Source organism: Oenanthe melanoleuca, chromosome 1A (genome assembly GCF_029582105.1).
Source record: "Oenanthe melanoleuca isolate GR-GAL-2019-014 chromosome 1A, OMel1.0, whole genome shotgun sequence".
Classification (NCBI taxonomy): Eukaryota; Metazoa; Chordata; class Aves; order Passeriformes; family Muscicapidae; genus Oenanthe; species Oenanthe melanoleuca.
In genome coordinates this window covers 66,616,807-66,641,818 of record NC_079334.1, presented here as the reverse complement: position 1 = coordinate 66,641,818, position 25,012 = coordinate 66,616,807, and the positions used below count along the sequence as shown (strand labels likewise).

Here is a 25,012-nt window from a genome sequence, read left to right as displayed (position 1 = left end):
CCTCTTGAGCTTGACTACAATCAGCCTGACTTTTAAATTTTAAAGCTGAGAGGGTGGAGAAGGTATATGAGCCAACAAGACCAAGCTTCTAATAACGTTTTACCAATGAATCAGAAAGAAACATTGAGACAAACCCCTTTTTCTCTCTATTTCTCTGTCAGTGCAAGGGAAACAACATCAATTCTGCTTTATGAAGGGTCCTGAATTTGTTGGATATCAGAGGTTGCAGAAGTACAGGCAGTTACTACTGCAGACTCATGCTCGTAAAAGGTGTTCTGGGTTTGGAGAACATTCAGATCTAGTTTCCCTTTTAAATAAAGTGGCTCACATGATTACCTCTGTAATGAGCTGGGACCTACAAAAAACAGGCTGTAACTACCAGAGTTCAGAAGAAGCATTAGTACAAAAGAGCTCCTTTAAATGCCCCGGAGCCAGATTTACAAAGACAGATAAGACACGGCCTGTGAAAAATCAGACACCGAGTTCAAATCTCAATTCTCCCAGGGCTCATATGTATTCATTTCTCCTCCCTCCCTCCCTTTCCTCCTTCCCCGCTGCCTTTGCCAAAGGAGATGAGCTGGTTACTGTTAATGGCATCATCCCGAGCGTTTCTCGTGTTTCAGCACTGAGACTTGTTAAGGAAAATCCCCGTGTAATGGCATTACTTGGCACTTTTGTACAGGACCTGCAGCTGGGAGCTCCACAAGGCTCCATCCACGAGCACAAACCGGTTAAACCCCACCGTGCATCACCCCCTCTGCCAGACACCCCCAGGGCTTGGTGGGCTTTGCTGGTCCCGTGGTGGAGTGGGAGAAGAAAGCAGGGACTGGTTTTCCTGCCTTTCTGCCTCTCTCCATCCACACCCTGGCTGGGGGTGGCCAGTGAAGCTTTTGTTGCTGCCTGTGCTGGTGGGGCACAGCTGCAAAAAGGGGGGTTTGTATGATCCCTTCTTTATTTGGCAAATTCCCTCCTCCCCTCTCCTCCCAGTTCAGTGTTCTGAGAGGAAAAAAAAAAAAAAAAGTGATGATCCATTGGTAAAGAGAGAAGTTTTCTGCCTTGTGCATCCCAGTGGTGGGAATTCAACTGTGCAACAGGTTAAGGGCTGGACAGCTCCAGGCAAGGCAAAGGTGACCAGACTGCCCTGGTCCCACCTCTGCAAGGTCTGAGGTCCCTCCCACCACGAGGGCGAAGCATTTCCCAAAATCCTGACCCTGAGGTCCTTCTCAGCTACTGAGATCCTCCCCTTCCACCAAGCAGCAGAGGAAATGCTCATACCTCGTGCAGGAAATGGTGAATCCTCCCTGTCCCTCCCTTACATTATTTAATGTCCTACAGGAGCAGATGACCCCTGCTAAGCAGACTGTCAGGAGAGCAGCAGCCTTTGATGCAGTAATTGGAAATTTCCATTCTTTGCTTGCAGCTCTGAAAAACAAAAGAGTCTAATATACTGGGAAATCTCCATGCTGAGCTAGGAAATTTCCATTATGGAAATTTTTAATATATTCTCCGGCTTTAAACTACACAGGTTGATGAGGCTTGGGGTGTTTGCTTTGTGTTTTGGTATTGTATTTGGGGGTTGTGGTTTGGTTTATTTCTCTTTCTTTGTTTGCTTTGCAATTTGCTTGAAAGAATCAATGAGTGGCTGTGGGGAAGGGTTGGAAAAATCAGCCTGACCAGAGGAAAGTGATGCATTTGCAGGAGAAACACGTGCAGGACTAGCAAGGCACCTGTAACACTCCTGGCCGAGCCAGTGATAATGGGAACCTGTATTTTAACGAGAGGGTCACTGCCAGAGGACAGAGATGACTCTGCAAGAAGCTCTGCAGCACAGCTTGGAAAGGTTGGAGCTTTTGATGCTCTTTCCACAAAAAGCCCAGGAGCCCAGAGAGTGAATATCTCTTTGCCCCCCTGAATACTTTGCAGACTGCAGGAGGAAAAAGCAGGTAAAGAGTGGAGAAACAGCTCTTAAGGGGAACCTGTGAGAGCCCTGGGTCTAAATACCTGGCAGTTCTTGCTGGTGCTTTGAACAGAGAGTTCTCAGGGACAGAAAACAGGGGAGGGAATTGTCAGCTGTGCTGTAAAAATGATGATGAGGAGCTCGTAGGAGCGAGGGTGGGAGGACAGCAGAGGAAACACATTGGAAGCAGAGCTGCTGCCTTTCCTGACTGTAGCACTGGGTCTGCACAGGCTCCATTGGCTTCTGCAAATCTGTCCCAGGCTGAGCTCTGCAGGGCTGGACCCAGCTCCCTGCTCCCTGTCCTGTCCCATATGGGTGCTGGTGTCAAGCAGCAAAATGCAAAGTGGCCCTGACATTTCAAAGTAACAACGTGAAAACAAAACCCTACCAAGCCCCAAGATCCCTCAGCATGCCAAAACCCTTCCATCCAGTGGGACAAACCAGCAGAAGTGGTTGGTTTATCAAGCACTGGACTATTTATTAAGCAGAAATTATGGATTTCGGGAGGTGGAGACTCTGCAGCTTCATTTTGTCCAGCAGGTCCTTGTGAGCAGCAGGGGTGGGGAGGAAGGGAGGGAGGCAGCCCCACACCAGGGGCTCTGGGTTTGGTCCACAGGGGCCTTGTGGGGCCAATGCAGCCACAAAAACCTGCACAAAGCCAGCCTAATCCAAAGACAATGGGAGTTCTTGGCTGGCTTCTTTCTAATGCCCCAAAAGGTGTTTACTCCCTTCAGCCCCGTGCTCCCAAGTGCATTCAAGGTGTTCCTGCCAGTTCCCAGTGCAGGATCTCAAAGGGAGCTCTGAACTGGGGTGAATGGCTGGGTGAGCAGTCAGTTCTTCATGTCCAAGCACTCAAAACCAAAACGCAAACTTGTGGCACAGCAGGGAACTTCACCTCTCTTCCAGCTGGAACAGATCATTGCACCAAAATATCAAAGGTTTTATTTAACTGTGCTCCTACAGGGCCCTTTGAGTACAGAATCACAGAATCATTGAGAGGAAGAGACCTCTAAGACCATCAAGCCCAACCATTAACCCAGCACTGCCAAGGCCAACACTAAACCATTTCTCCAAGTGTCATATCTACATGTCATTTAAATTCCTTCAGGGATTATGACTCTCACTGCCCTGAGCAGCCTTTTCAGGGGCTTGACAGCCCTTTTGGTGAGGAAATTATTCCTGAATTTTTCCTAGTCTGGGAGAAGATGTGTTCAGGTGTCAGGGAGTGAGATGAGGTAGGACTGGTCTTTTTGAGCACAAACCCTGTTGCCATTGGATCAAGTCATGAGAATATCCTGAAGTTCCCCTTTGCTTGTCCATCACTTCAGCCCTAAATACCAAGACACTAAAACAAGTTATCTCTAACGGGGCAAGAGCTGAACTGTGGAGTGTCTGCCTGGGATGTGTTGACTACAGATGACAAAACAACAACTAAATCCTGTTCTGAGTTTGCAGTAAATGCAGAGAAGTACAAACCCTTAGGGTACAATCCATCTCCCTGTAAAAGAGACATCACACTCCACCACAAGCAGAATCACTGAGCTCAGAGTCTGGCTCCACAACACAAGTGGGTGGATCCAAGCCTCACAGACAACAAAAGTGGGTGACTTTGGCTAGACAGATGGCTTTGTCACTGAGATCTCATATTCATTTATGTGTCCTTCAATCTGAGTCCATCTGCTGTCTCCTGTGCCAAGCACAGGAGGTGGAAGCCATCACTGGGGTCAGGTGAGTCCTTTGCTCTGGGTTTGTACTCCTTGCACAGCCCATCCTGGTCCATACATACAGTCCCAGGTACAGGAAGAATCTGAGCCATGTGCTGCTTCCCTCTGAGTTTGATTGTTCACCTGGGGAAAAAAAAATACACAATAACTCTGATCGATTTTAACTTTCCTTTGCTAATGATGGTGTATTTTTATTTTCAAGGATTTCTTTATTATTTCCTCTTCACCGCTGCTGCCAAAGAGTCACTTGAGTCATTTCCTCCATCCTGGAGCTGAGCCAAGCTCAAGATCAGGTCTCCAAAATCAGGACCACATCTTTGAGTGGGAGATGAGCCAGAGTCCAGGACCTGGTGTTCTGAGCCTGGCTTGCAGCTGGGCCACAGCTCCAGGATCATGGCACTCAGGGTGTGATTTCAGGCTGCTGCTCGCTGGATTTTTCCACTTTGCAAACTCAGCTTGACCTCAGAGCTCGATTCACCGCTGGCTGCCTGAACCCAAGCCACCAAACAGGGTCACACCTGAGCTTTTTGGGCTCAGGGAGTCATCCAGCCTGAGCAGGGAACACACCCCCAGGCTGGCTAATTGCTGCTTCTGGCTCCTGCAGAGGGAGAGGGCAGCAGGAGGGTGGGTCACTGCTGTCTGTGATGGCATAGCAAGCAGATTGACTTTTGGACCTCTCCTCAGGGGCTTTACTCCTGAGAGTGATTTATTAGGATGGTCTGTTTGATTTAATGTGATATGGATGTGCTTTATGGGTCACAAAACTGAAATCTGATGACAAATCTTCAGCAAATGCTGCCAATTGTATTTTGCCTACCAGAACCTTCAGCAAATGTTGCCAACAGTGTTTTGCCTCTGTTCCCTTCCATATTCCAGGAGATTTGCTAGATTTGTGTTTGACTGGGTGGGGTCATTTAGCTCAATAATAGTTTGGCCAGTCTAGGTGAAGTTTTACCAACCCATAGGAACTGTACATCAAATTTACAACTGAATATTCACAGCTGGGAGATTTACATTGAGGCTGAAGCTGTTGAAATAAGTCAGTCAGGAGCAGCCATGCTTTCTGGCCAGCCAGAATGATCCCATCCAAGTGGAACCAGCTCCAGAGCAGCATTGGTGCCTGGTCCGTGCAGAGTCACACGGTTGAACCCAGCGACTGCGAGCGCCAAACGCCGTCAGGAATTGTGATTCCTCCATGGATAATTCATGAGCATAATAAGCAGCCACATTTGTTAAAGAAGCTGGTGCTTATGAATGATGCACTTACTGCTCTGCTCTGGTTCTCTTAGCACTTCTCCCAGACGATGGAACATTATCCACATTATACATTCAAAAGGATTTGTTCCAGCCGTTTTCCAATGAGAATTTTTACTGTTCCCTCTTAGCTTGGGTTCCCAAGGAAGCAAGGCTGATGCATATGAGCACTGCTTATTTGGAGCCCCACTTCCATACCTGCCTCTCCAGCACCTCTCAGAGCTGTTGAACTTGGTGGGTGTCTTCATCTGAATTTAACAGATGGAGAAGTGAAAATTGCCCAGAGAAGCTGTTGGCTGCCCCATCCCTGGAAGTGTCCAAGGCCAGGCTGGCTGGAGCTCTGAGCAATCTGGTCTAGTGGGAGGTGTCCCTGCCCATGGCAGGAGGTTGGAATTACATGACCTTTAAGATCCCTTTCAACCCAAACCATTCTGTGATTCTATGAGCCTTTTTGGAAGTTTAATGAAAGCAAGCAAAGGGGAGCAGCAAGGAAAAGAAAGATAACAGGCTACTGCAATTCACCTGGGAATCCAGAGAGAAATGAACTCTTGTAAAACCTTTGCCTGCAAGCAAGGTGAGCCTCAACCCCATGAGGCACAAGACAATCCACACTCAAAATGAATCCTTATCAGGAACCTTATCTGTTGCTTCCATATCTACTTCAGGGAGCTTTAAAATTTATTTAAAAGTTGTTATTTTAAAGAAATAAGTACCTTGTGGTGCAGCATCAGAAGAAAAACACAGTGAGAGGCACCATTAGCAGGTGGAGCTGAGCAGAAAGCGCTGCCTCCCATTGTGATGCTGCGTGGGGCTGAGCAGTGGAGAAAGAAAATATTAAACAGAAACAGGCTGTGATATTGGCTGACAGCCTCAGCACAGGCCCAGGGCTTTGGAAATCCAGGATCAAATCATGTCTGCAATAACAACCCCTTTTATTGCCCACACGGACTTGGGGGTTTGGCTACCTTAGTTAAAAGGAATGGGGATGATGGAAGCTGTCTCACAGGATCGTTCCTGTCCAGCAATATGAAATCACTTGATGTGCTCAGAGGTTGAAAGCACCCTGCAGTGAAATAAAAGGCACCAGCCATCACTCCTGTAGGCATTCAACGCTTCTCCCTACCTTTGACAGCTGCCACGCTACGGCAGGGATTGTTCTGCTCAGCCCCAGCTTCAGAATCCAAATTTAGAACGTGTCCTATGACAGGAATCATTTACATGACAAAATCTGCCTTTCTCCAGATTCCTCTAATTAAGTCCTGCCTCCCTCGCAGCTCTCCCGCTGGTGGAGCGTTGCAGGGAAGCGCCGTGGGAGCAGCAGCGTGTCTGTCTGCAGGATGCTCTCCTGAGCCCACCAGGGTGGAGCTGCTGCTGCACATCCCTCTGTGGGATGCCCTCCTGAGCCCAACAGGGTCTAGTTCAGTGCTCAGTATCTCAGGGTCAGCCCACACAGCCAGAAAAGGGGTGAGGGCTCCTCATCCTCCTGCGCTGGCTGAAATCCCACCACCAAGCTGCAGATGTGACAGGAGAAGACTTCCCTTGGAATAATTTTTAGGGTGGATTTGGATGTTTTTGAAAAGCCTGCTGTGGGTGCCTGATTAAGAATGGCTGTTTTGGCATCACCTGGGTCTCCACTGAGTACATGTGGTGGAAAGATGCACCGTGGTCAACAGCAGTTTCTGTCCTCCAAAGGATGTGCTGAGCTGCTAACGTGCCTGGCAGCTTGGAATCAAAGCTACATGGCCACACAAATGGGAGGATTTTAGGAAATCCCACATATCCTTCAACCTATTCTAGAAAAATAAAAGGTCCTTTCTTACTCATCCTGGGGTCACTGAGGATGTCTGAGTTACTTGCAGCAGAGTGCAGTTTCAAAGACTTCCTCCTTGAATAACTGCTGTCGTCCCTGCTGGGAAGATCTTACGTGTACCCAGCAGAGGAGCGTCTTCCTCCCACGGGAGGGATGTGAGTGGAGCCTTCGTGGCACTCCCCACCTCTGCAGCCCCCAGGAGGGTCAAACCTCCCTTCAGATCTGCCAAAGATCCCTCAGCTGAGGCACCCAGCGCTCTCCCAAAGCTGTTTGGGCACTGCCTGAGTTCGTGGCATGGATCAGAGAGTTCAAGGTGCCACCCAGGCTGGGGCACAGGGACAGGGTGGCCACAGCCAGTGAAACACAGAGGAAGGAAGGGTGGTGCTGGCAGCTCCAAGTGCTGCAGCTCATCTGGCTCCCAAAAGCCTCCCTGGGATGGGTCAGTGTTTGTTCTCCACTGGTGGCACTCAGCCATCCCTGCTGGGTCTGGGCAGGATTTGGTGCTGCTGATATTTCTCCAGACAAGGGCATGTAAGCAGCTGGAGCACGAGCAGCAGGAAGCTCCAGGAAGCACCAGACCATTTGCCAGTGGTGCCAGTGGAGAAGCTCTTCCCATGGAGCAGCTCTTCCTCCTGTCACAGGCTCCATGCACTCCAACCCAGCTCCAGGAGTGATTCCTCATGCTCCTCATGAGGACAGTGTCACCCATCCATGAGGTGACCTGAGTCCTTTGCCCAGCCCTTCATCCATCCCTCCATCAAATTCCTGCTGAGAGCCATGCAGTGCTGCCATGGGAGAGAGCACACAGGATGTGCTGGCTACCAGCAGCACCTGGGACTCAGCCATTACTGGGAAAAGCCCTTGAACCTCCTTTCCATGAACCTGCAAACGCCCAGCAGCACTTTTTGATGCTGCCAGCAGGTCCTCCCTGCCTTTCCTCTGCTGTTCAGCACTTGGAGCAGGTGCCTGAGCTTCCACAGACACAAAATTCCTGCCACAGGCAACCTGTTATCCCAAAGAGGAGCACATCAGTGCCACACTCACCCTCTGTGCAGGGAAGGGATCATTTCACTCAGTTATTCCACCGAAGCCATCACAATTCAGGGTCTGTTTCTGTGCCCGATGCCAGCCACATAATGCTCTTAATTTTGGTGATTGAAGTTTATTAAGAATCTTGGAAACTGCAAAAATGGCTTTCAGAGGAATTAAAAAAAATAATAAATTCCCAAATTCCAAATCAGGGAGGAAATTCCCTCAGAGGATCATGGCTGAAAACAAACATGTTTTTGTGCTTCCAGAAAATCAGCAAGACTAACAGTGCCATTGTTTGTGTAAGGGGGATTTCCACATTTCAGGGAACAGCTTGGAAGCCAGCACAGCAGCTGCTCTTGGGAGAGCAGGAATTGTGAACCAGCACCAGGAAAAATCACAGCAGGTTAAAAATCATGGGATTTTTTAAATGATCATCCAGATAAAGGCTGTGTTTTGGTTTTTCTTTCCTTTCTGTGCCTGCTTTCCAAACCTTTAGGGGGCATATTTTCCTGCTTCCCTCATAGCATGAGGAGCTCAAGTACTCCAGACTATTTTTGCCCCTCATAAAAGCTCCTTTTAAAAGAACCATGTGACTCCAGCCACCCTTGCATCACCAATGGCATGAAATATCACAAGATTTATAATGAAATTACATGAGTCAGCAACACTGAAACCTACCATGAGAAACAAGAATGCCATCCAGAGGGGAAAACCAGTGGATTTCTAAAATCCATGCTGGGCTGTGCATTAAGACAACCCACACTTGGTATCAAGGAGATGAAGAACCCCATGGAGACCCCCTGAGAACCACCCTGGAAGGGCCAGGAGACAGCACCAGGATGATTCCATTTACAGTGGTGAGACCAGAAAGGGACAGAGCCTGGTGGGAAAGGAGAGAATGCCAGGGAATGACAGCAGGTGAGGGGGAGAGCCTGAGGGAGCAGAAATTTCTGCCTGTCTTGATGGCCCCGATGATGAGAAAGGCACTGAGGGGCTGGAGCGTGTCCAGAGGAGGGAAAGGAGCTGGGAAGGGTCTGGAGCACCAGAAGTGGCTGAGGGATTTGGGAGAGGGGCTCAGCCTGGAGAAAAGGAGGCTCAGGGGGACCTTGTGTCTCTGCACAACTCCTGACAGGAGGGGACAGCCAGGGGGTTGTTGCTCCCAAAGAACAAAGGATGAGAGGAAACAGCCTCAAATTGCACCAGGAGAGGTGTAGGTTGGATATTATAAAATATTTCTTCAGTAGAACAGCTGTCCAGCACTGGAGCAGGGATGTGGTGGAACCACCATTTCTGGAAATGCTCAGGCTGTTGCACTTGAGGACGTGGTTTAGTGATAAACACAGGAGTGCTGGGTTCATGGCTGGGTTTCATTATCCAAGAAGACTTTTCCAGCCTAGATGATTGCTTGATTCGATGATCTTGAGGACATCCTGGTTCCACGGGGATGGATGCTACCACCACCAACGCTGCAGGGAGACATCCAGCCCCAGCTGATGGCCCTGCCTGATAGCTTTGGAGATTACCATAGCCCCTGGCTGGGCTGCCTGCCAGGAAAACATGACTGAGAAGGCGATAAGAAGGGTGCTTTAGGGGAGGGATGGGTGGCTGCTGACAGGGGTGTTACCTCATCCCCTCTGAGTAAGCACCGTGTGACCACCCTGAAACTGGAGCAGCCAGGCTGGGTCACCTTACCCCTGCCACCACGGATGGACCTGTGACAAATATTTGGTGGGATGGGACAGGAGCTTGGGATGTGCTTCTGGAACATTTGTTCTGCCTGGGTGCCCACTGGGAACAAGGAGAAGTGGCTGTTCCTGGTTCTTCTTGGGTCTGCCCTACCAGGGGATGCAAGGTCCTTTTGGGGCATGGGAAAGAAGAAATCACTGCTCAATTTTAGTACTTTCTGTCACGAATGAGATGAAAATCTCATCAGAAACGGTTCCAGGCATGTTTGTGGTGGGACACCCTCAGCAAGCAAAGATGAGCAAATGCAATCTAGGAAGACCCTGGCCTAAAAATATCCCTGAAACCTTCAACGATCCCCCTTGTGTGGGTGAGTCCTGATGGCCCTTAATTGAGCTATTTTTTGCACTGAGCTGCTGCTTCATTTAGTGCTCAGGATGTGCTGTGCTCAGTTAATGAGCAGCTAATCAGTGTTGTTCTTTGGCTGCTGGAGGCTGCAGAGCCACGGTCCTGGCAGCCCTGGTGGAGCAGGGACACTCCTGCCCCTTCCCCAGGTGCAGGGAATCACCTGGTGGGCTGTGAGTGCCCTGGGATTTCACTGCTGTCACTGAAGGTGTCTCATCTGAACGCTGGCCAATGGCCACTTTTGAAGATGATGGCATTCACAAAAATCCAAAGAACAATCAATCCCACTCCACAGCTGAAATCCACCAATATTTTCTTAAAAGGGAGAAACATCTTACTCTTCCCTACCTCTGTTCTTAGAAATGACTGCTTGGTTTTGGCTGAAGGTTGAGCATTAGTACAAAGCACTCAGCACAGAAAACTTCTGCCCAACTGTTCCAGAGTTCACAGTGTTAAAAGCAAGGTAATACATCTTCTAGTGGGAAGCTCTGGGTGATTTACTAACCCATCCTGGTGTGCTACCTAGAAGTTAAAAATCATATGTCTCCATCACTCAGTGGAATTAACTGCTCCAGAGAGCAGCTTAGCTCAGCTGAGTGCCAGGCAGGAAGGGGAACACTTTGAAAGATCCAATTTTCAGATTAGACTTAGCCATGTTTAGCTTGTTCTTCCCCAAAAAAATCTTTTAAACAAACAAGCCATCAAAGATACCAGAAAATCATGGCATTGTGTTTCCTTAGGGTTTCTGAAGAGTTCAGGAGACAAAAACAATTATGGAACTATGATAAATTATAAACTCAGCCTGATGAGATGAAGGACAATGAGGAAATTCTGAAATTAGAAATACTCATGATAAGCACAGAACCAAACACCTTGTGTCTTTTCCTTGCAATCCCACCAGTGCAGGGTCTCTGTTTGGAGGAAGAAACTTTCATAAATGCATTAACTAAAGAAAACAAAACTGAACAAAAAGGGCACCTGATGTGTTATAGATTGCCTGAAAAAAGCCATTTTAGAGGGTACCATAGCTCTAAAACTTGACAATAAAAACCACCATCTTTGTCTACTTTCCAGTCTGTCAGATGTGGCTCCTGAGAGTCCTGCAAGGTCCACAATCCCCTTCCTCCCCATGTGATGTGGAAATGCAGGACCAACATCACTGGGACAGAGAAGATGCCAGACTGAGAGATGGCAGCAGAACATCTGCCAACAAAGCCATCTTCTGGGTGACTCCCACTGCCCAGGGCTCCACTGTGCCAGGGGCACCAAACAAAGCCCTGAAGGAAGTTCAAGATCTGTGAGAAGTATTTGGAGTAAAATACTGAGAATGAGACCTTGAGATCTGGCTTGCACAGAGCTCTCTGGTGAGCCAGGGCAGGTCTGGCTCATGGAGTTCCTGATCTGTGCTCCAGATTTTGAGCTGACCATTGTCAGAATAATGGAGAGAAGGTATTTCCCCAAGGAATTTAAAGCTTTTGTGAGGATTAACTTTGTACTATCCTGTGAACTCAACAGGCATGTGGTACCCCTTAAATGGATGTCAGTCTTTGACATGTTAAAAGACATGGACATGTTTATGGGACAAACAACCATTTATGTGAAACACCAGATTTCCTGGGTGGGCTGTGGAGTGTCTCACTGAAGCACCTTTATAACTCACAAGAAACAAAGATCAAAACATTACAAATGCCAACTGTAGCAGCAGGGGCTGATCTGCTTAATTTTCAGGTTGGCATCAAAAATGACAGACCAACATCCAGGTGCAGCTGCAGGTGACTGAAGGGAGCTGATGAGAGTAGCAGGATGCTCCTGTTTATCCCCAAAGTCAGGGAAGATGAGTGTGTCCCTTCCCCTGCAGTCTGGCACAGTCCTGCTGGGATGAGGAAGGACAATCCTTCCTCACTGTGCAGAGGAAAAGGTCCAGCCCTGTCACCACCAGCTCCTGCACCAGGCTTGGTCCTGCTGCCTCTGCCAAAACCCAGCCACAGCTGACTTGCAAAGACTGCCCAGAATGATCCTGTTTTGTTGCCAGTCACTTGTGTCTGGACACTGAACCTTGTCCTGGACTAGCTGCAAAGACAGGGCAGGAGTGAAGTCCTCCCCTGCTCAGTGGGATTCCATCACTTTGGGATCTCACTGAGGAACTGCCTTCATGGGACCCCAAGGGAAGTGGCTACAAGGGACAAAGGACAGGAGCTCCTTGGCAGAGCAGGAGTCTGGACAGCTGGGATCCCCCTCTGGCTGCAGAGGAGCTGGCTCATCACTCCAGAGTCTCTGCTGGTGATGGAGTGACCTTGGGCCACCCTTGGGTCCTGATGGTTCATCAGCTCAACACTGGAACCTGCTCCAGGACACTTTGAGGCACAAACTGATGAATTTGGTCTCTGCTTCTCCTGGATGAAGACCAAAGCTGAAAGCCTGGCAGCAGGTCAAGTCATGCAGAACATCCAAGTGAAGAGCTGCTCTATTGGGGGAAGGAGGAAGGATGTCTTTATCTCTGGGCAGGAAGGATGTGTTTATCTCTGGGCAGGTGTTTGCTGGAGATGCTGGAGAGCAGTGCCCTTGATAGCCTTGCTGAGGAGGGCTCACACAAGCCCTAAATTGGCATCAAACCCAGCAGTTGTAGACCTGCTATACATCACTGAGAGGGAGATGTCTCCCAAGTGACTCACAGGAGCTCCAGGTATTTCATGTAAGTTGCCAGCAGTGTTTTTCTGCTGTGCTGGAGTGTGGTTGGTTCATTGTGTGGAGTGGAGCACATTTCAGGGTTTGGAAGATGGCAGCATTGTGCAGGTGCTGGAGGGAGGATTCACACTCTAGCTCATGTGGCATCTGTGGGTGAGCCCACACTGCAGACAACACCTCAAAATTCTCCACTGAAATCCAGCCAGGACAGACCCAGCTTAGTCAAGAAATGGTACTCACACAGTGCTCCAGAATCTCTCTCAAGCTGGCCACAGTCAGAGCCATTCTCTGGGATGTGCAATGCTTTTGGCCATTTCTTGGGAAAAGACACTCTATCCCACCCCATGGAGAATCCATCCCACCCTGCAAGCTGTGGTTAAGGCTTTTGGTCTCTCTTTGCCTCAGTTTTCCATGTACAAAACAGGTCTGGCTATTTTCCTATCCCTGCAGAGCTGCATGAGGATGAGTATATTAAAAACTTGGCTGTTGTTCAGGTTCTGGAGTACTGGGAGTGACTTAGATAGATGGTTTAAAGCCAATTAAAGCAAAATCTTTGCTCTGGCCATAGAGAGAGGGAAGAGATGTCAGGTCACCCAGCCCTCATCCCTGCCAGCATAGAGTTGTTCTATTTATTTCCTGATCTTCAGCCTTGTCCAAGTGTACATGCTGGAGGCAACTCACTGTATTTCCACCAGGAGAAAATTCAGCATTTAACCTAAACACTTCCTCTCTCCATTTCACTCCTGTATTCCCATTTATCCCCCTGGCAATCCATTGTAAAGCTTGTTTCCAGGCTAATAACAGGAGTCACAGCAGCAACAGATAATGTCACGTTAAAGGGATGAGTCTGTTTGGCCTGGGAGCATCATCTGGATGAATTAAATGCTCCTGGTGCTCGAGATGATGCAGAATGGATTCCCTGCATCAAGTCCCCTCCTTGTTCACGCCTCTCTGGCACAAATGTAGGGTTTTCATCCATCATCAGAAAGGCCAGTCTCCTCCAGGTTGTGCTCGAAGGTGGAGAAAGTGTGATAAACACATGCAAAGGGGAAATGTTTGTTGAAGCACTCACTGCCCTGAAGTCCATGGCAAAAACACGGTGCTGAGTTCTCAAAGTCCAGCCCTCCCCTCATCCCTTGGGCACAAATCCCTCTCAAACCTGATCTGTTTATTTTCATTTGCCTCCTTGTCTCATTTTTACTCTGGCTGTACAGACACAAACCCATTTGTATTTCACATCCTTACAAGTGGGGTTTTATTCAAAGCTTTCAGAAGGTGTTTTTTGTTTGTGGTGTCCCCAGGGACAGCTGGGAGGATGCTGCTGAGGGCTTGGCTGTGTCACTTTTGTGCAGAAGATCCTTCAACTTCCACTTTAATTATGGGCATTTCAGACCAAAGGTTGAAAACAAATAGAGGAGTTTGGTAGGTTTTTACTCTTGTAAAATTAATAAGTTTCTCAGCACCACCCTGGGAAAGGATTGGCTCAAGATGCACAGGAAAATATGCACACACAAAACTTTTTGTTGCAAGGAAACTTTTCTCCAAGCCCCCTGTGCATGTTCATAGAATCATTGAATACCAGGATGGTTTGGGTTGGAAGAGACCTTAAAGATCCTCTAGTTCCAATCCCCTGCCATGGGCAGGGACATTTTCCACTATCCCAGGTTGTTCCAAACCCCATCCAACCTGGCCTGGGACGCTTCCAGGGATGGGACATCCACAGCTTCTCTGGACAATTACTCAGTTACTATGTTATTTAAGCCCTGGGTAGGACTGTCACCAAAATAAGCAAATCATTTCAGTCTACAGCTGTTGTAGGTCTTTGGTCACAGCACAGGGGCACAGGAGCAGAGGTGAGGCAGGATTTGAGCCTGTGGGATGTGGCTGCTCCATGCTGCAGGCTGGATTCCCCTGTGTGCCACTGGTGATGTTGAGGAGGTGGATGTTCTCTGAGGATTCTTGGTGTGAGAAGCCTTATTCTGTCCACACAGATGCCTTTTAACCATGTTTTTATTTTGTAAACAGCAGTCAGTCATGGGATTATTTTATTTTAATCAAAATCTTTTCATGCTCTCTTTATACACCCTTAGGAATGCCAGTGCTCTGATTACCAGAAGGCATTATTTTGAGTCACTCTCCATCGGTAGGGTCATCATCTTTTGAGAGAAATCCATGGCAGCCTTCAACCACTAGAGTGGAAATAATTTTTAAAAACAGTTTGACTTGTCACCATTTTCTCTGAACTCCCTGATGACTCCATCCATTTGTCTCTATCCAGCCCACCCAGGTCCTCACATTTTGTGAGGTGCTTCCATCAGCTCTGGTGACAGCAGCAGGTCCAGCTCCTGGCACTGACAGCATCTGGGGCTGCAGGACCTCTTTGAGTTAGCTTTTCTACCACTGCCAATGCAGGTGATGCATCTGGGGCAGCCCAGCTCAGACATTCATTCCTGGGTTGCACATTTTGTTCTGAAATCAAAGATGGTGATAAAACACTGGTACAAGCTGCCCAGAGAGGTGACTCCACCTCTGGAAATACTCTGGCCAGCCTGAGTGGGGCTCTGAGCTCTGATCTAGTTGAAGATGTCCCTGCTCATTCTACCTGACCTTGGATGTTTCCAGTGGTGGCACATTCATGACCTCTCTGGGCAACCTGTGCCAATATTTCACCATCTTCATTGGAAAAAAATTCTTGCTTGCGACTTATCTTAATTAACTCTCCTTCAGTTTAAAACCATCAGCCCTCGTGCCAGGAATTTTTATGTGCATCCCACTGCTGCCAGCCTGTCCTACAGGTCTTGGTGGGCAGAGGGTGGCCTGGCAAAGCAGAGCCAGTGTGAGTGTGCAAAATTAGTACATGACTAATTAAGGCTTCCAAAGCAAGGTAAGGATCATAAAAAAATCTCCAAATGCAGCGAATTTAATATTTGCATGACATCTTTCCCCACTTCTGTTTCTCTCACTTTCTCAGGAGGAAAGGAATGTTTTTTCTGTGTAGCAGTTCAGGTGGCAACTCAGCTGGCCCAGGATGAACCTGGCAGTGAAGGAAATAAATGCCCATCCAAAAATGAAATCTTGAGATCTCTAGAAAAGTCCCTCAGCATTGCACCTGCCCCATGCCACATGTGCCCCTTCTGTGCTGTCTATAAGCTGCAGCATTTTGGTTTCTGGAGTGTTAAAGACCACAGGGAAAGAAGTTTTCTCTCCTCTGTTTTGCTCAGCACTGACACAGGGGTGCTCTCACAGGGATTTTGGGTACCCCTGAGCCAGCATCCTCAAGGAGCAGGAAGGTGATGGTTTTCCTGTCCTCGTTTTTGGGATGGTTTGGAGCAGCACCCACATTTACCACCATATTTCTCTTTTTTGGGCACAATGAGAGCATCGGGAGTAGGGTGATGCTTCCCAGTGATTAATTAGTGTTTTTTGAGGTCTGAGCATCCCCTGTCCCTTCTCATCAGCGCTGGGTGGTGAAGCATCCCCTTGGGCCCCCAAACAACTGTGCCTCACCCCAGAGAGGGGCTGCAGAAGGGCTGCTCAGTGCTGGAAGGAACTGCGGTGTGCCTGAATATTCACGGCCACCGTCCCAGCTTCCCTGCACTCATCCTGGGCCAAATCTGGGGCAAACTCCAGCTCACAACCAAGCCACAGCCACAGCTTTGCCCCTCTGCCCCTGTCAGCACTCGCTGCTTTTAGCTGCGCCCCATCCTCTGCCTTCTGCATCCCCACCAACCCCGCTCCTTGCAGCTTTTATTTTCCAGCCTAACCTTTGTCTCGTTGAGCCAGTGACTCATCTCAGTCATTAGCTGAACTTTGAATATCTCTTTATCCGCTGGATCCCTTTCAAGCTCGTTCCCTGGCAGCGGAAGCTGCGCTCGGGATTGCGGGGGCTCCGCCTGCCCCGCTCTGTGCGGCGGCATCTGCTCCCCGGGCAGGAGAACAACCCCGGGGTGCAGCCGGGATGGGCTCCAGCCCTGCCCGTGCCCTGGGGGTTGGTGGCAAGGACACAGCCCTCAGCGTTTAGGAAGGCTGAGGTTTTTGGCTGCCCCCCCGAGCGGTGTTGTTGCTGCAGGCGGTGCTCGCAGAGCCAGGGATGCTCCGAGCCCAGCTGTGCTCGGAGCCGCCGCCAGCACAGCCCAGAGGAGCTGCCTCAAGGGCTGCTCCCCTCCAGAAGGTCCAAATCCTTCCTCAGTGATCCCCACACCTTGTTCCGTGCGAGGGTGGCCACGGGGCGAGCAGAGGAAATTCCGGCTGTTGAGAATGAGCAATGTCCCAGGAAGGGCAGGGGATGGATGGGTCAGGTGAGATAGGGCAGGGAAGACTCAAAGGGGTTTAGGGCAGGTTGGAGAGATGGAGGTGACCTCAAATCACGGCTCCCGACGTGCTCCCGCTGCTTCAGGCTTGAGGAGCCTCTAACCCGATTAAATGAGAGCACTGAGGGTGCCTGATCAAAGGGAGAAGCCCCATCCCCGCTGCTCCCTGGAAAGTGAACAGGACTTTCTCTGGCGGAGAAGACCAGCAGCGTGCCTGCTGCCGTTCACCCAGCTCATTTTCCCACTGAAAATTCAATTTTTTTTATTTTTTTATTTTTTTTTCCCTGGTTAGCAGCTCTAATCGCCTTCCCAAATTGCCGGGCACATGACCGAGGGCATCTCCGTCGGCATCTCCGCTCTCCCGCTCCTGTTTACGCGCTGCTCCCCGGTGATTTGTGTCTCTCCGAGCCGGGGAGCTGGAGAGCCCTTCCCGCGAGGAGCGGATGATTCACAGAAAAGGGAATCAATAAAGGATGACTAAGGCAGCTCTACATCAGGATAGTGATTAGAGGCTGCCTCCGCAGCTTTGTCCAGAGTGGCAATTTGCAGATTGTCTCTACAATTTTTGTCTTGCGGGGTCTCCACCAGGCTCCCAGCAGCACTTTTTTACTTATTTGCTTATTTTTGACTCTGGTGTTTCACAGCGATTTGCTGCCTTGAGCTTTCTGAGGGTGAGAAGTTCTGCCAACCTACTAATTTCTCAGCAAGAACAGTAACTCAGGCTGCCCTAAACCAGCCCAAACAGAGAGGTGGGTGCTATTAATCACTGCTCTAGGGTCTCCTGGGGATTGCTTGCCCAAGAAAGCACTTTGGGACAGAAGAGTTCTTGAGAGCTTTTGATTTATGAACTCTCTTCCCAATGCAGAGAACACACAGATATGATAAGTGCACACTGGACAGCAAAATAATTATGTACTATCACTGCTCAACATGCATAAGATGGTAAAATAATGCTCAGCCGTGAGACAGAGGATATTTTACACCTTGTGCAGCCAGCTCCCAAGAGTACACACAGGTATTCCAGGGTCTGGAGGTCAGCTCCTGTTCCACATCATTCCTCCAATTCACTGTGTGCTGAAGCCTTCTAGGAGTAACACAGGGCTTCTTCTTGTGGAAGGTGTCCCTGCCCATGGCAGGGGGGTTGGAATTAGATGATCTTTAAGGTGATTTCAATCTCAAACCATTCTGTGATTCTGTGGATGCAGGGATATGCCAGCCTCACTCTTAGTGTACCCTGGAACATTTCACTGGCAGCTGTGCTGTCCAGGCAGGGCCTGGGGAGGGATTTTATTTGCAAGGTTATTCTGCGCTGGATCAGTTCCCCAGCTGAGATCATTGTACAGCCCCATGGCAGACAGGAGAGTGATTTGGGGGCTATGGGGCTGTTAAATAGGGAATGGCAGCCTTAGTGACAGGTAATGTGAGGATGGTGCAGGAGACAACAGGAAAAAGTCTTCTTGTGAAGAGGGGTTGCCTAGAAGACCCTCCAAAGGGCAAACTCCTTGAAAGGGGGTGGAGAGATGGCACTCATTGCCTGATGGCAGTTCCTTGGCATCCAGGCTCCAGCAATGACACAGGGAGCAGAGACCCTGTGTTGGAGCAGTCCTCAAAGCCTGCTGAGGTGATGACAGGGAAGAGGAAAGCCAGGAAGGAAAAGGCACTTCCCTGTGCCCATGCCAGGAGGATGCAGCACATAATTCCTGGCACAGGGATGGCAGTTTCCACAGCAGACCTCCCTCACCATAGGGAGATAAAATACCTCTCTGATCTTCCTGTTCAAAATTCCCATTAACTTCGAGGTGCCTAATGGGAGAAAGTGCTCTGGGAGGGATGAGCATCCAACCTGGAACATGCCTTGGCTTAGACACTGGATTTAAGTTCTGGCTCATCCCATCCCCAGTGCAGCATGGTCCCATCTATCCAAAAGAGCTGTTCCAGCATCCCAGAAGTACATATTTCTCCCTCCAGCCCTTCAAAGGTGCTCAAACTTCTCCATCAGCTCATCCTCATACTTGATGCTGCCAGCATCGTTTTCATTGCCTCCATCCAAGTGCTTGGGGCCGCCTCCAGGGGGCAAGCCAGGATGCCCAAATTGGCTATAGGGATTCTGTGGAGGTGACTTTGGTCTGTCCTGGAGCAATGAGGTGTCCACCTGACAGAATCTGGGTCTCCCTGCTCTGCTCAGCCCTCTGGAGTTCCTGGCTCTTTGGGATGCCCTAGTTGAAAGCATCTCTCTACTTGGACAGCTCCCTCTGGGTGAATAAGGAAGCAGAGGAAGTACCAGCAGTGCTCAAGCACATGGCTGATGGAGATCTGTTTATTCCATGGCCTCAATCCCTCCACTCCCTCCTGTCCTTCTAGTTTCATGGATGATGTTCCAAGAAAAAGGAAAATAAAAGCCAAATCCCAGCCAGGTGTCACAGGTGTGGGAGCACAGCTGCCTCCAGTGTTTCCATTCCTGATGGGGAAACACTTTGGGTTAGACCCCCTGGTCCTGGCTCTGCATTTTACTGGGGATGTTGATGCCATGGATCCACCAGGAAGGGTGGTGCCATGGGTAAGGTCTCACTGGGGTGGTGATGCTGCAGGTGAGAGTTCCACAGTGAAGGGGACAGTGATGCCACAACTGAGGGTCCTGCTGGGGACCCCCCAGCTTTGGCAGTGCTGCTTCCTGCTTGGGTGCAGGTCCTTCTCTCAGCCTGCCAGCAAGGCTCCTGCTCCCAGCCAGTTCCCAAAAGCCAGTCAGATGACAGGGTTATTTACTAAGGCTGGCAGGAAGGAAAAGCCATAAATTCCCCAGATATAACGGCTGAGTCAGAGAACGAGGTGCTGGCAGCCAATTCCAGCACAGCCCAGGAGAGCAGCATGAAGGGAGGGACAGGGTCAGCTGTGGTTTGTGCTGTCCCTGCTGAGCCAGGAGGTCCCTTGGAGGCTGGGAGGGACAAGGAGGTACCAGACAGCAGGTCCTGGTGATCCCAGAGCTGCTTTCCCTGGGAAGGCCACCCTGCTTCCCATGCTTGGAGGCAGCAGTTTTCTTTGGTCCCCTGCCCTGCTCACAGATCACAGCTTGGTTGGAAGGCCTTGCTGACATCCTGCCCTCCCACCCTAGGCATTGCTGCTTCTCTGGCAGGAAAGCCAAAGGGGTTTTCAGCTTTTGGGGCTGAAGACCATGTATTATCTTCTGCAGGGTTTTTCCACCCCTCCCCCCTCTGCTACTTTTTTTTTTTTTTTTGAAAGAAAATAATTCCTAAAATTAGCTCCGATGTACTGCAAACATAAAATCCACATATTTCATTAAGAAAAAATAAGAAGGGAAAAACCCCATGCCATAAAGAGACATTTGGATCCATTCACATGCATTTCTTTTTCCTCTACTTGTTTAGTTGTTTGGCAAGCAAATTATCCAGCAGCTTCAAACAGTCTCAAACCAAACTGGATAAATATTGTCTCTCCAGAAGGTTTTACCCCACACCATTGCTCCTGCCCTGTGCAGGCTACAGCCTCCACAGCTGACCCAGCCAGACCCCATCCCTGGTAATTTTGCTCATGGTCTCCTCATCAGTCACTGTATCCATTATTTCTGCTCTCTTCCTCCTCCATCTCAGTGGTACTCAAGAACTCCAGTGGGTGATGATAGAGTTTGCAACCCCTACCTCCTGTTTAAAGTTTTATTAAAGCTCTGGAATTGCAAAATGCACCTCCTGAGGACAAAATCCCACCACACTTGCAGATCTGAGGGTGTCAATGTTTTATGTCCCTCCCCTCTTCAGGCCTTCTGCTCCTGGTGTCTGAGACCACGGTGCTGCAGCTCCAAGGAAACTGGTCATGCTCTGACCAGGGCATCTCACAACAGACACAGCCAGAAGAGAAAATGAGGTTTTGGGACCATAGAAAATGTAGGTGAAAACCACTTCTCCTGCAATCCTCGCCTCTTCTTTCTCTCCCTTCATTCCCAGCAGGTCCTAAGACATCTGACAGGTGAAGGAGTCCCCTTCCCACAGTGACTCCTGGCTCCATTACTAAAGGTAACCCTTTCTCTGATTCCCTTCCACCACTGAGCTTGTTCTGTGAGAAAAGACAAAAAGTGAAATCCTCCCCAGAAACACCCTGCATCCTTCTAGAGAGGACACAGATGCTCCCAGTTCCTGTTCCCTGTTGCTCCCTGTCTCCTGATGGCCCAGAGAGCTCAGTGCTCCAGGGACCTGGATCAGGCCACTCCAGCCCCTCACGGCTGTTGCTCAAGCCCTAAGGGATGGAAAGGTCTTGAGCAACAGCCGTGAATCACCCAAACAGTGCAAGGAGGAGGCAGCCAGAGGAACATGAGGCCAGCACAGACCTCAGAGGCTGCTGGAGGGACCAGTTTAAGCCACACAGAGTCAGAACACTGGAGGAGAAGCAGGGTGGGACACACATTTGAAGGCACAGTGCTCATCATCCTTTCTGGCAGCGTTCATTACAGGTGGGGAAAGGAGAATGAACCTGGAGAAGGTGACTGCATGTACTGGGTGGCTCTGTTTGCTCCAGAAATGTCTCTGAAATATCAACCCAGGGCTGGGTCTGCAGCAAGACTGGAAGGGTTAAAAAGAGACACTGAGTGGTCTAAGTGGTGAGTAATGGAGATGTCACTCAGTGAGAGATGTTTCAGTGTGTTCAACAATGCTTGATATTGGATGGAAATTTCCAGGTGTTCACAAGAAAACCAGAGACAACTCCTTATTATTTACCAAAGTGCTTCAAATTTACCATCCTCTGTGTATCTCATTTTATGCATTGCCCTTCCAGATAATTAGCAAAGATGTTAATGAAACTTGATCTTTAGCCCTGACTCCTGTTCTGCCCTGGTAACTGCGCCTTGCTCCATGTAGACCATTCCATTTCAGGATTACTGACTGCATCCCAATGTGTTTTCAGTTTGTATAAACCACATTTCAGACCAAGGCTTTTTTTCCTCTAATTTTTGTATTTCCTAAGACAAAGGAGCAAAATATATTAGTCAAAACAAAAACACATGTTCATAAAAGGCTGTGCTGCTTTCATCCTCTGGCCATGCTGTTCTCTAACAACATTTCTCTTTGCACCAAAAAAAAGTTGGAAAAGAAGAAAACTGGCAGTTTTCTGTGCCCATCATCCCTTGAGTCTGACTGTTGTCTCATGGTAATTTTATTCAGCATTTGGCTTCTGCAATTTTCTCCCCATTGACACTATTGTGTGGACAGAACCAAGCTCTAAATATTTCACCATGATTTTTTAGAGCATATTTGTTCTGCTACTTTTATAGGCTGGTGATTGCCAGAATTATATTCTCCCCTTCTTTGTTTTAAATCACCACCTCGTTTCCTTTCTTCTGCCTCTCAGAATCATATTGTCCAAGGATTTTAAAATGCAACCACCCAAGTATCAATATGTTCATTAAAGAAACCTGTTGTTAGCAACTGAGAATGAATATTGGATGTCTGCAACCCACACAGATTGGTTTCTTAAATATAAAGTGTCTCAAGGATGCCTTTTCCCTCTTTCTCCCTGCACTTGGAGAACAGAATACTGGCCCTTTTTGGATTGTCAATAGTGTCTTTTTCTTCCTCAGTTATCTTCCTACTTCCTTTTTGGTTGTAAAACCCCTCTTAATCCTTCAATGAAGACCAACCTGTTTTCCTGCCTGGCTCACTGTCCTTCTCCCAGCAATTCTTGGCTGTCTGAAAAGGCTCCCACATGGTTACCTCCCTGTATTTTCCATCCACAGGCAGATGTCCATCCTGCAGAGGGCTGTGCCAGCTGGAAATGTCACTGGGCTCTGGCTAGTTGTTACCATCCCCAGCAGCACAGGACAGTCTGCACCACGGTGTCTGTGGAATTATCATTCTGATCCCAAATCTGCTCCAATGAGAGATGCTGCTCTGTGTTGAAAGGGCTGGAGCAGCTGGGGAGTAGAGAGGAGAGGCTGGAGGAGGAGCATGTCCAGTGGCACAGCTGGATCCAGGAGTGCACATCTGTCCAGGGCTCCCCATCCCTGAGGAGCCTCTCGAGACTCAGCCTTGGACAACTTCTATGTTGGACAAACTCTTGGACTTCAGCCCTAGGTAGAGCCTTCCTTGGGATTTTCCAGCCTTTCTCCCTCACCTCTGGCTTCTACTATCCCTTCAAGCAGAAACTTAAAACCCCCCAGATCCCTGCTTTATTCTGTTTTCTTTTCTTTCTTTATCTATGCAATCCTCACTGTGGCCCAGGAGTGAACTCCTTTCACAAGCTGCATGTCCAAGGTTTCCTATCCATTTCCAGTCTGGAAGAAGCAGGGCTAGGAAGGTTTTCCAAAGTATAACTCATCACATGAGTGCATGTTTTGGACCTTGCATTGGATCCTTACTTTGGGCTGAGCAGCTGAGCTGGAGAGAAGCAGGGATTGGGTGGAGGATCAGCTGGAAAAATGTAAAAGCTAAGTTCAGCCTCGAAGCAGCAAGACAGAGCAACCCAGTAGTTTTTGGGAGGTTGGGGTGGTCCTTCAACCTTACAACAAGAGCCAATGGGCCATGAGCTCCTTTTGAAAGCATCCAAGAAACATTCAAAGCAGCTCAAGCTCAGGGCAAGCAGCCCTCAGCTGTGACAGCTCTGGTTTCTCCTGCACTTGTTGTGCTGCCCTCAGGCTCTGGCCCATCACCCCAGGAACTGGTCCTTGCTGGCAGCTTCCTCACCTTGGGCTTCCAGGAGCATGGGGCCCTGAGGAGAGACACTGGCAAGGGCTGCTCCCAAAATAGCAGGGAGGCTCCTGGTTTTGGGTCAAAAGTTCCCTGTGCTGGCCTTGGTGGGGGAACATGTTTGGCACCAATGTGTTTCTACACTCACCACCCAAGCCTTCTGTGGAAGGGGAAAGGATGAGAGTTTCAAACAGAGAAGCATTTTGAGGGATGCCATCTCTGCCTGCAATACCACTCCTGCTACATAGAAAGCACCAAACATGGGGGGAAATATCCCACTGCAATCACTATGATGATTAAACTGAGATTTCAGTATCAGGTTTCAGCCCTGCCATGGGGAATAATTGCTAAATCACATAGATTCACTGGTCATCGCCTCACTGGGCAAACATGAGCAGTGATGTCAGCCTGAAAACTGCATTTCCCTATGGAATGGCTCTCTCCAGGTTGTTCTGCTTCCCCAGAGCTTGGCTGTTAATGAATTTCTCTGAAAATGACTCAGTACCTGGGTGTGATTCTGGCTGTGTGCACCCAGCAGATTCCAGCCCGCAGCATCCACAAGTTAATGCAAAGCCCTTGAAGGTTTTGCTATTTTATCGGCTTGTTGTGTGGCTGGAGGAGACTGAGCAGTGAGGGAAGGTCACAGTTTATGGGATCCCGGGGCTGGCAGGGACCAGCCTGGAGGTTCACTCACCAGAAGCCACCCCCATGAGGAATCGCCCAAGGAAAGGTCTCTACAGTCTTTTTCTCCTGTCTGGAAATACCCCAGACAACCCCCAAATATACAACCCCTCATCCCTTCTCCTTACACACTCAGCCATGGCAGAGATGCTCTATTATCTTTCAAATCACAGTGATTTGTCTTTTCTCTCCCGACTTCTTAACAATGGTTGGTCTTTACAGGGCATTTTCCCTACATTAACCTCATGCTAAGGAGTGCTGTTTGTAGAAGGAAACTGAAGCAGAGAGATAAAGAAAATGCATTTTTCAGAGCTAGAGTTCTCAGGAGCTGCAGTACCTCTTGACCTTCTCCCTTGCCAGCCTGCCAGGGCTGAAATCACTGGGAAAAAAGGGATTTTTGGGCAGAATTTAAGATGGAGGAGGGTAAATTTAGATTACAAATTAGGAAGAAATTCTTTACTGTAAGGGTGGTAAGTCCCTGGCACAAATTGCCCAGAGAAGGTGTGGATGCCCCATTTCTGGAAGTGTTCAAGGCCAGGTTGGACAGGGTTTGGAGCAACGTGGGATAATGAGAGGTGTCCCTGCCCATGGCAGGGGTATGGAACAAGATTTTCTTCAAAGTCCCTTCTAACCCAGGCCATTCTACGATTCTATAACAACTTTCTCCAAAAACGTGTTAAATCCTCCAAAGTCTTTCCTGCTGCCCTGTGCAAGCCTGAGTCTCTTTGTGAGTCAGAAATGCTGACACCTCATCACTGAGCAGCGTGAGGGTGCAGGAAGGA

The 25,012-nt window shown here is 49.0% G+C and overlaps 1 protein-coding gene across 1 annotated transcript in view; it reads left to right on the top strand.

The window, feature by feature from the left end:
* LOC130248362 (mucin-2-like) overlaps positions 1–6,701 on the top strand; it is a 67,834-nt gene extending 61,133 nt beyond the window's left edge. The window contains exon 5 of the mRNA XM_056482069.1: positions 6,629–6,701. Within this exon, the coding sequence (XP_056338044.1) occupies positions 6,629–6,701 (73 nt within the window). The remainder of the gene's footprint in view (positions 1–6,628) is intronic.
* Positions 6,702–25,012: the final 18,311 nt, after the last annotated feature.